General features: G+C 34.0%; 1 protein-coding gene across 2 annotated transcripts; it reads right to left on the reverse strand.

The window, feature by feature from the left end:
* Positions 1–852: 852 nt before the first annotated feature.
* KERA (keratocan) lies at positions 853–8,510 on the reverse strand. Of its 2 annotated transcripts, none has more exons than XM_079139007.1 (3): positions 8,209–8,510; positions 5,717–6,610; positions 853–1,950 (listed from the first exon to the last, which is right to left on the reverse strand). In XM_079139007.1, exons 2-3 carry the CDS (start codon positions 6,600–6,602, stop codon positions 1,778–1,780), a joined length of 1,059 nt encoding a protein of 352 aa, XP_078995133.1. In that variant the 5' UTR covers positions 6,603–6,610; positions 8,209–8,510; the 3' UTR covers positions 853–1,777. The 2 variants fall into 2 exon arrangements, with proteins under 2 accessions (XP_078995133.1, XP_078995134.1); XM_079139008.1 differs by lacking the exon at positions 8,209–8,510 and adding an exon at positions 7,998–8,202.
* Between the last annotated feature and the right edge of the window lie 3,524 nt (positions 8,511–12,034).

A 12,034-nucleotide genomic window follows, 5' to 3' on the forward strand; every position in this document is an offset into this window, starting at 1 on the left:
GGAATCCTATCAAATTATTAGTAAATCATTTGTAGAGTATACAATCTCTTCATTAATAACAAATGTCACAGATGAAATTCTACATATTTTATGATTATTTAGTTAAATTGTGTCTCATTCTTTATAATAGGAACTGAACAAAACTATATCTCCTATTTGTACTGTAGTCTGGAATCTGTATGGTACTCAATAAATACTTGAAATACACACAAGGAAATTTCAGGAAGGAAGGGCAAACAAAGAAAGGAGGAAGGAAGGAAGGAAAAAAGGAAGGTGGGAGGAAGGGAGAAAGGGAGGAAAGGAATGAGGAAATTCTTAGCTTTGAAAAGGTCTGTGAGCAGCATTTCACAACAACCTTTCCTCAGATTAGGAATCTTTTTATATCTTTCACTTGCCTGCTCACCAATTCTCCATCTGAATAGTTCCAGTCATGAAATGTATCTCAAGAAAAATTGCTTCCATTGCTGGCTGACTTATATGTGAAGGATGCACTCCAAGATCCCCAGAGGATACCTAAAACTGCAGGTAACATCAAACCATACATATACTGTTTTTCCTATACATACATACCTATGATGAAGTTAAAGCTGTAACCGAGGCACAGTAAGAGATTATATATTTGTGTGTGTATATATATGCATATATATTTATATATATGAAGGCATGTATTAATCTATGGAATATTTATTGTTTGAGTATATATCTTATAAGATTAGAAGATTAAAGTGAAGAATACTTGATCACATAATAATATACTGGGTTATTATTTTAACTCATGAGAAACAAGTATATTATGTCAAACAAGTATAATTTTTTTCTTATGCTTACTGGAGGAAAAGGAAAAATAAATCAAGAAACATTTGCATATATTCATGCTATAAAAATAAAAATAATTGTTACTATGATACTTATTAAAAATGTCTTCTTAAAAACTTGTGAATAATGCCCTTGAAACAAATATTTTACTTCTGTTTTGCTAGGAAGCATTACTCTTTTTTATTTATTAAATACAAAACTCATTGGCAGAATAAGAACAGATCATTTGCAATTGAAGGGGATTTCAGATGTGATACTGATTCTGTAAGAAAGGTGTTTTAATGGATTTCAAATTTAGAACTTTTAATTGCTAGAGAACAGTGTACTATAAGCAAAAAAAAAATTGTTACAAAAGTTAGTGAATTACAATGTCTTCTGACTAGAACTCTTTATTTGAAGTATTTGATTCATTTCATACACTCTTGAACTAAATACAAAACTTTCAATCCTAAAAGCTGTTTAGCAGTCTGCATTTATTTCATCAAAATTATAGTAAAGAAATACTGCATTTTTGCTTTATTTAGATCTTTCACCTTCCTGTTTGATTATTGTATTTATACTGTAAATATAGTATCTGCATAAGTAATTTTGAACATAAATGTTTTTCATTGTGTAAATCCAGTATTTGGACATAAACAAGTGTTTTTTCTGTAACAATGTAAATGCATTATTTGATACTGGTTAATAAGTTGTAAAAGAGATAAAAAGTAACTATCTTTGAGTTGATAAATTATCTTAACTCTGTGTCTGCTTTTGTTAAAAGAAAAGCAAATTAATACAAGCCACACTGTGAGTTCTTGGTGAAAGCCTCCTCAAACACAAAAAAACTAAGCTGTACAATTCAAAATGGTGGCCAAGAGCAACTGCAAATATGATTTTTTTCTCAAACCTCTGAAAAATAACCAAATTTCATGTCAGAAACATCAGCTCACTAAACCAATTTAGATTTGTGAAGATGTATTTAAATAATGACAGCCTGAAGAAGCTTGAAGCATGTCATTAAATCCATTGGTATCGGTGGCCTGATTTCATTTCCATCCAGGCGGAGGTAGCTCAGCTGAGGTCCATGAATAAAGACATCTTGCTCTGCATGCAGTGCAGTAGATGTAGGACAGATTACAGAGACGTTCACACCTATGGAGTCAAAGATAGCACAAATGACTGTACTGGAAAACCAGAAAGACCAGAGGTTAAAGACTAATGGTCCTAATAGAGGGCTTAGTAGTTTGATGTATGAAAGTGGTAGAGATACAAACCATTGGTGTGCCAGAGATTGTGCATATTTGTTTTATAGAAGTAACCTGAAAAAAACTGTGCAATGTAGGTATACTCATTTCACTCCATGTTCTGCAGTACTTAGGGAAGAACACTAGAAGGGAAACATTGCCAAAAGCTGTGAAAGAAACAAAAATGTCTGACATTTTCTAAGCTTACAGAAGAGATGAAGCAAGTTTAAATTACTATAGTATTTATAGAATGTGTAAATTAGTATAGAATAGTGTAGTATAGTATAGTACTCAGGGAATTAATGGTGGACATAACATTTCAGATGTGGTATTGGAAGAATGGTTAGTGATATGGGTAGGTGGGTAGCTGTATGGGTGGGTAGGTGGAAAATCAGTCTAATATAAAGGCAAGTACTTGAAAATTACCCCAAAAGATTAAAAATGGCATATGAAGTCAAGTTTTAAAAAGTGTAATTAACATAACTTTACATATGCAGTACTTACAGAAAACAACCTTAAATCTCCACACATAAGTATATTTAATTGGCAAGGAAACACTTGCCAAGAATTGCATTACAAAGAACTGAAGCCAGAAAATATCCCATCAACCTTATCACATGGTTAAGATGGCAGAAATTGTGCACCTGCTTTGGGTCAGAGCCATTGCCATCAGTGACAACTCAGATTTAGGAGCATCCTTGAGAGAAGACCTGTTAAACTTACAAAATTCAGAGAATTATATAACCATTGATTTCAACCACAAGTACCTGCACCATATCACCTTTATCACCTTTACATGCCTTTTGGAAACTATTTTGAGCAAGAGTGATTTCTCAAGGAGACCCACCTATCTTGGACAATGCCTCTTCTCTGGGATTCATATTTTGTTGAATAATTTTATTCTCAAGAAAGGTTGCTTTGCTCCAACTTTAAGCCATTTTGTGAATTTAAATTGATAAAAATAATGACATATATGCGTAGCAGTTTTGTGGTTATAAAGGAATTTTTTCTAACATGTCATCACTTTGTCATCACATAGACTTTTATCAGGCAGTATTTTTTATTCTTCCCACCTGGGCATTGTGGGAACAGTGGACCTAGTCTGGTGTTTTCCCTACTGCATGCAGTCCATTGCTGACTAGAGAGGATATGTCCCTTTCAGTGTGCTATCTCATATCCTTGTCACCCCCATGCCCTATGACCAACATATCTGCATGAACAGAATGAGAAATAAGTGTGCTAGTCTAATTACATTTGGATATATCAATCACAATGTTTATCAGAGATGTTTAGGAAGCAACTATTGAAGTAGATAAATTTTTAACTAAAATTCAAGTTCTTTAAGATGTTCAGAAGAAAGCAAGTTCACTGTTGAGTAAATTCTGAGGACTTTTCATAGAAAATTTATGCTTTTCGCAAACCATTTTATTATCAGGCAGATTACATGGCAAGAAGAGCTAAATACTTCACCAGTTATTATAGCACAATGTAATATAATTATGAACTAATTATTATAGTCTGTGAAATAAATATTTGACATTTATTTTCTCACAACATAGAAATGACCCCAGTTGATACCTATATTAAAAACAAATAATTCAATTTCTCTTTGTTGATAATGGTGCTATTCTACTCACAGATTTTTTTTCTAAATTTTTACATTGAAGGATGGAAGAAAAGTATGGTTCTTATATAATTTAAAATAAAATTTTATTTATTTAATAATGAGAAATTCTAGATTCAGGTTCTGACTATTGCATTTATTCTTTGTCCTTGAGCACCTATTTGAGCTTCAGTTTTTCCTTTGTAGAAGAATCTTATAATGTCACACAAGGTTCTTAGGAAGATTAGTGGTTCTCAAATCATGGACCTGTGGCATTAATAGCACCCAGGGATTAAGTTGTTAGGCTCCACCCCAGATCTACAGAGTTAAAAACACTTGAGGTGGGAACCAGCAACCTGTGTTATGCAAGCCCTCCAGGTGATTCTCATGCACACTAAGATATAAGACCCACTGAAAAAGCGAAACGCATGAGCAAACACTTTGGGAATCCTTTTTAAAACAAGGGTGAGGGAAGGACACAATGGTCTACTTCATCACTGGGTTTTGAATATTGCTCGCTCTCTCTCCTAAATACTCTCCTTCTCAGGGTAGAATCTCTTAATTCATAAACAAGAGTCTAAGTGGAATCACATAAAAATAAACTTCCCATACTAGTTGTCTATGGGGCTTTTGTTGTGAGATACAGAATGTACCTGTGGAAACACAGATCTCTCAGCAGGAAAAAAAAAATATATATCATACTTAGGTCAGTGTTGGCTGTTGTATTGTTTGGTTTAGCTAAACAGATCCTCTAACAATTTTTTTCTGTTGCACTCTTTTTTTTTTTTTTTTTTTGACTACTGGATTAAACAGTATGTTTCTTCACCATGGAAATATAACTGCTGTGGTGGCAGCCTGCCATCTAATTCCTGGATTTTATGCTCAAGTACACCATTTAAAAAAAAAAAATCTTGAATACTCCAGCAGTACCCAGTGGGGAAATATTCTTGTAAATGCTATGCTTATGTGATTATTTGCTTAAAGCAAAGTTTAGTGCATAATGATCAGAAAACACAATCTTTTAACAGTTATCTAGGTAACTTTCTTTAAATCATTTGAACTGAATCTCACATTGGAATGCATTTACTAAGGTTTTCCAGTGTAAATCACTCCAAGGTTATCTTCCTAAAGGACTTGTACTAGGTTGAAGATGCATAGGTCGATGCTTGGCTGGTTATCAACACTTCTGTGACTCAACAAGATAGGGTCTACCTCTACACCAGTTGCAGCCTGCCTTGGACACAATTGTGACGAGGTCAGGTTTGTTTCTATTGCTCCCAGCCTCTATTTTGTGTAAGCAATTCTGTCCTTGATGAATTGCATGCTGCATCCAAGGACTTTATATTAATTCCTTCTTCCTTTATCAAAAGCTATTTTCAGGAAAGATGAGAGCATTGTACCTTGCAGTTTTGCCAGTAAACTGCAAAAGATTGCCAGCTTCTAAGCACATTTGTTTCTGTTTCAATTAAGTAGCAGTTCTCACTGATTCCTAGAGCTGCAGGGTCAACTTCACCTAGGACCTTGTTAGAAAAATTTTCATTCCCACTGCAGACCTACAAAATCATAAACTCTGGGGGTGGAGTCACTAACCTATACACACCAAAGTCTAAGAAACCCATTCTGATCAGAGGAGTTTATCCAGAGATCTAACTATGGAGTTTCAGGCATCAGTTCTCCTAAAGCCTTTAGGATAAAGTTAACTATCCAACACCTCTTAAATCAAATTCCCTCTCTTTCTATTTATGATGCTTTTTGTGCCTGGCATAATTTCTAGTAAGAGTGGAATAATTATTTCTTCATGAGTAAAAGAAAACAGATAGTTTCTCCCGTAAATAACTGTCCTCTATAAATTATTAAGGTCCAATTTTTGATAATAAATTTGAAGATTTGGACTTCTTGGTTTATTAAGACTCTGAGTAGACAAAGAGTTAGTAATGAAAGTGGAAACAAAATTTAAGAACCTAAAGGGCATTTTATCTGGGGGACAACAGAATTACTGTTCCTAAAGAAGATACAGATAAAGGAACAGATGAAGGACATTTTCATTAGACACACCGTGATGGTTACTCACGTTTAATTTTGTTATGATCAAGGTGAAGGTGCTGCAGGTGGGCACTGATGCGGGGAAACTTTGTGAGTTGATTGTGAGACAGTTGAAGATCGAGAATGGAAGACACATCAAAACCACTGGACGGGAGCCCCGCATCTGATAATTTGTTGTGGTTTAGCCTCAGGAATGCCACTTTAGGAATCACATTAAAATAATTTTCTGGTATTCCTTCAATGGAATTGTTGTCCAGGAACAGTTGCATTGTGTTGGCTGGTAATCTTGGTGGCATGTTTCTCAGGGCATTCTTGGCCATATTTAGCTGCATGAGGTTCTTGAGTCCCTTGAAGGTGTCTCTTTGAAAGGCGTTGTCTAATAGTTTATTGTGCTGCAGATCCAGAAGGGTTAGATTTTCCAGATTGCTAAAGGTCCCTTGAGGAATTCTGGACACCTTGTTTCTAGCTAATTGTAACTGTTCTAAACTTCTTGGCAGTGGAGAAGGTACTTCTTCCAGCTCATTATCTTCAAGAAATAAGAAAAGCAGCTTCTTCAGCTGACTTAGGGCTCCTTTTTCAATTCCATAGTTGGTGATTTTGTTCTTATTTAAATTTATCCATCTCAGCTGGGTGGCATTCTCAAATGGCTTCTCGGGAATGGTTTCTATCTGGTTGTTCTCAAGGTAGAGATACCAGATCCGTGAAGGAATAGCAGGGATTTCTTTGAGACCTCGATTTTCACAATATAAAGCAGTAGGGAAATTGGGGGGACAGAAGCATTCTCTGGGACAATCGAAGTCATCCATAGTCCAGTCCCCCGGTTCATGTACCTCATAGACCTGTCTCACACTCTGAGTCCATACAGTATCTGTTATGAATAATACCCAGACGATGAAACTGATTGTGGTTGCCATAATAGTATCTAGAGCAATAAGACACAAAGCTATTAGATAAACCAGGACCTTGACCCTGATCAAAATGATCAGTAAACATTGTTTCTTCAGGGATGAGGTAAAGATATCATTTTCATAGATTTGATTAATACACATTTATTTAGTAGGCACCATGTAAAGTACTTTGCAGATTTCAAAATTAATTCACCAACTTATAACCTTCTGGTTTTAACCTAACGAAAGCAGAGAAATGGAAAACAAATTTTAGCAGCTGTAAGTGCTTTTCCATTTCTAGCTATGTAATTTAAGGAACTTAACTGAAATCAGCAGTTGAATATAAGAGTACAAAATAATGATCTTGTAATAGTTCAAGTTGAAAGTCTGTGTCATTCCTAAGATGGAGTCATATGATTTTGCTTTTACTTTGACTCCTAAATGAGCAGAACATCTGGAGGAGATTTCCCAGGTTCTTTGGCACATGAACCAAAGAAATGGAGAGATCAAAGAATACTTCAGTAGTTCATTGTGAAGGAACGTTCTAGGATCTGAAGAAAAGTGTATGATTTATCTCTTGTTCTGTTGCTGAACTCCTCAGGTAAGTTTTATTTGGGGAGAATAAGACTTTGAAAATTATAAGTAAAGAATCAGGTTGTCCAGCCTAGAAATTGACTTGCAATCTCTTATATAATCACTCTGTCATACATATGCCTCATATAATCTCTTAGAAAATCTCCGTTGTATAGATATACATACATACATACCTATATCTGACAAAGAGCATTTATTACAGAGTTGAACATATTACTTATATAATTCTGGCTTGACTAGAAAGAAAACAAAATAAAACAAATATATTCAGAATGTGGGGAGATAATCCCTTTATATTCATGTAGTCACAATGAATAATAACAATGAATACTCACTGACATATATTTAAAAGACATAAACCTTCCCCACTGAATATCATGAGAGATAATTGTTACAAAACTCTATCTTAATAGCAAAAAATATATGTACATAATATATTTTAAACATTTATTCATAACATACATGTTACATATTATATATAAAAGGAATATTCTCATCATTGTACATTTAGTTAATTAAAGTGATAATAAGGACAGAATGAATTTTACTGTTTCCTTGGAAAAAAGATAAAATCAGTCATTTGTGAAATGCTGATCTTTCAATTTTGCCATTAAATTGCAGAAAATCACAAGTGCAGAGCTGTTTCTGCAAGCTGTCAAATCTCCTACGATTGCAGAATGCTGCTCTGGCCATCTTCCAACAAAGACATGTTAAAATTTTTTCAGAATAGGGATTTGCTTCAGTTATTGAAGTTGTAACCCTACATCTGATGAATCAGAACATCGAATTCTTAGCTTTATGAGTTTTAAAAAGTGCAAAATAGTTTACCTTGCCTTCCAGGAATATACCGTTGAGTCCTGTGTCTGAGGCTGCAGTTTGCTAAAAGTCAGTTGAGGAAAAAAAATTGACTAAAAAATTTGTTTTTTTCTTTATGCTGTCAAGCTTCCTTTGAGACAGAGTAAAACCTACACTGAGCAGTCACCATGAACACCTTTTGATGTATTGTTTTCACTTTGACAGGGCGTCAGAGATGGCTTACCTCAGCCTCCTTGGATCTTCTTCTTCTTTTTCTATTGGTCACTGCTTGTTCACAGAAATGGATTGACCCAGGCTCCACTGCTGTGTTTTTCTGAGTCCTCAAAAATATATATGCATCAGTGGCTCCAACTTTAACCCCTCCAAAAGCCACACCACCTCTATACCCAGGCAACCCAGCAACTGAAATTCTTACTTTAATTTCAAGAACTTATAACAAAAATTCAGGAAGATTTTTACTCCTAATTCCCAGCTCCAAAGATTTTGTAATGCATTGGTATTTAGACCTAATCTACCAGCAGGCAACTGAAGGCAGTTTTAACTTCAACTTTAACAAATACAGATTTTAAATCATTTTCCTCTAGATGTTCTTTTAAAAAAATACAAAGAAATAAAGGTCAATGCCCTCTGTTTATGTGGACGTAATTTATTTGTTTCTGATATAAAACAGATGCTACAATGTGTTTGATTAAGGGAAAAAGAAATAAAAAAATATATTTGAAGAATTTTAAAAAGTTATCCAGAAAGCTATAGCTAATCTTGGCACTAAACATGGCCATATACTTTGTTTTATAAAAATATTTTTTGTATCTCTATTTCCTAAACTTTTAATAATTTATTCCAAGTAATTATTAAAATAGGATGATTTTTACTCATTATAATTCAACACATGTTTTGCATTTAATGCCTTAAAAGACATTTTGTTACACTGCCTTTTTTTTTTTTTTTCTTTAACACAAGTCTAAGCTGAAGTATCTTCCATTTTCTGATATTTGAGAAAAATATTGGTATGTCTCAAGGAACGATGCAAACAATAACATCTCTTTTTCAGACAGCATTCTGTTGATTGATTGTAATCATCTTGTTTGCAAAATATATCTTATTCTGAGATCAGGGCATTTCTTTTACATGACTCATTCAACACTGCTCACATTCATATTATCAAAGACAGAGCACAGGAAAGAAGAGAGAATACTGGATTGAAAGGACTTTTTCTGGCCACCTCTTTCCTTCCTGCTAGCCGTAAACTAGAGCTGAGTTTTGTCCTTTATATAATTATAATGGACTGCTTCACAGGGTTAGCCCTAGTTTGCTATAAATGATGATAAAAAAGTTAACCTTTCTTGGTATGTATATCAGCACTACTCTCCCAAGTGGAAATACACTCATCTTAAAGGGATTTTATAGACTAAGATCTGATCCAGACATCTCTTTATAGCCCTACAGATACACTCACCTTGTATTTTAAGAAAACAACCAAGTGTTATTTGCTTTCTCATAATGATTTCCTCCTTTCCTCACTGAATTTCTTCTTCCTTTTCTCCCATTTTTTCCTAACCTTTCAAGATATAAATAACAGATGATCTTCAGATCTGTACAACTCCTTCTAGCTACTCTATTATCTATTAAATTTCTTTTTTAGTCGAACATGTATTAGTCACTTCTTAATTTTAATACACAAATGTTGCTATATATTCACTGTAGAAAATTAGAGTAGTATGTTCACTACTCTAGTCTATTTCTCATTCACCAATTCACTCATGATTCACTCATCAAAATATGGCTACTCATTCTATTGCTTCTTTAAAATTGCTTTGGCAAAAATCAGCAATGATGGTACTTTGCACTAATCTGCAGAGGTCTTTCAGTGTTTCACTTACTGACCTATAACCATTGATAATACTGACCTACCTCTTTTATTTGATGTTTCTCTACATTTTTCAGATATCATTCTCTTTAAGCTTTTTCTCCCTTTTTTCTGAGATTTCTCCCAGGTTATATCTCAAAGTTCTGTTTCCTCTTTCTAGCGTTATTAAAAGGGGCTGTTTTCTCGAATTCAGAGCTCTTTGAGATGTTGTCCTCCATCCTGGGCTCTTCCTGTCCTCTGAACACTTTGTGAATGACTGATTTTAACCATCCCCTCCATGATGATGAATCCTGAATCCACTTTTCCAAACCAGCCTCAGAACAAGACGTGCTCTCCAACATTTGTGTCTACTTTCTGAACATCTCCTGATGCATGCCTCAAGGGCATATATCTGAAATGAAACTCACTATTTCCTATGATTTCTAACTGCTTTTGTCCTTTTATACTTTTGAGTGACACTATCATCACATTTAGTCTCCCATACTAGAAATCTGGAAATCATTCTTGACTATTTCCTCTCATTTTGTGCACATATGATAACAATTACTCTTTAAGGACCCAAAGAGACATGATATAAATAAAAAATGACCATCTACAATGCTTACCAGGTTTGGATATCATTATTTCCAGACTAGAAACATAGACTAGTTTCCATTATTAGAATAATTTCTAGTTGTATCTTGATTTTTCCTATAATAACCCTATCTTCCTTCTTTGATTATTGATTCCTGGAGTATGGAGACCTCAACACTTCTCTGAAACAGCTTAACTGGAAGTCAAATTAATTAAACTAAGAAGATGGTAGGAATGTCTGAATCATGATAGTTTTAATAAGAATTAATAAAAAAAATTCTGTCCAGCTTTATCTGATTCTTCAAAGAGGAAAAAAAGAGGCTTAAGGTATAATCATGTGGCTTTGGCAGTATCTCTATTGGCAGATGTTTTTAGAAATCTGGGGGGCTTTAGAGATAGCAGTTATTCAATAAATACTTACTGGATGAATAAATGAGCAAATAAATACATAAGGCACATATTTCAATTTGGTATTTCATGTTTTTTATGTGAACAACTGTGTATGCAAGAACACAGTGGAGAGTCTTAGGTTTTTGGTTTAAAAAAATGTTAGAGTTTTCTTTTTGCAATTAATTTGTTATTTGGCTTTGCATATGTTGTTTAACCATCAGGTGCCAATGTCTACCCATAATGCACCCACCCTGCTTGCTGCGCAGGGTCATTAGATCAAATGAGCTAATGAGAGTGTACGTGTTTCAGGAGTGTAAAATAGTTTCACAGCAAAAAATGTTAAAATTCAAGAAGAACTTACAAGTCATTTACTCTGACTATCTCCTTTTGAATGTGAGGAAAATGAGACCCAAAATTTCAGCAGAAAGGATGATAGTTAACGTTTCTGCCTCCCTGTAAGAAGTCCTTGCAGAAACTGAAGAGACAGTAAAAGGTATGGTTGTCATTGTGGTTTTATCCTCTCTTCCTCTTTTTATCGTCCTTAATGTTTTGTGTTTGTCTGCTGCACCTAATTCTATTAAAAGGGAAGATGCTTTGCTAAACTATCTTACACTGAGGAATTTAGCTTGTTACATTCCTGAAGATCATTGACCTTTTAAAAGGGAAGGCAAGGGATAAAAATCATGAAACTCTAGTTGGATGTCAAACTTTTGGGCATATGTATGAGACACAGATGTTAGGTTGGAATACTTAGGTGCTTCCAGGATCTTTATCAAAAATGAATTGAACTTCTGACAAGATAAATAATTTTCTCTTTCCTAATGAATTTTCATTTGGACAAAACTGTGTAAAATAATTTAAAAATATAAAAGGAATCCATTAAAATCCGTAGCTTATATGCATACAGGATTTAAGATTGTGTCAAAATAATACCTTTAAAGTATTGTAAGAATATATTTAAAAAATTAAAATCATTACAAAACTGATTATGAAAATAGGAATCACCTTCTGTGTCCATGTCAGTATAAGTACTACTCTTGATAGGCCATTATTTTCAATCCTATCATGGATTTCTTTTAGTATTTAATATCCCCACCTGTATACGATTTATCAGTTTTAAACATCTTTTAACTTTCCTGTTAGATAAGATTTGGGCATGCTTGCTCTGTTCCATTCCTTACCCTGCCTATAATTATGAGTCTGAACAAATTTTGATTAA

This window comes from Sciurus vulgaris (assembly GCF_902686455.1).
Source record: "Sciurus vulgaris genome assembly, chromosome: 5".
NCBI lineage: Eukaryota > Metazoa > Chordata > Mammalia > Rodentia > Sciuridae > Sciurus > Sciurus vulgaris.

Excerpts from the sequence above, each read along its gene's own strand:
- KERA (XM_079139007.1), bottom strand. The coding sequence starts at position 6,602 with ATGGCAACCACAATCAGTTTCATCGTCTGGGTATTATTCATAACAGAT. Across the intron at positions 1,951-5,716 it reads TGATCATAACAAAATTAAAC|GTGTGAACGTCTCTGTAATC; the intron begins GTGAGTAACCAT and ends TTGACTCCATAG.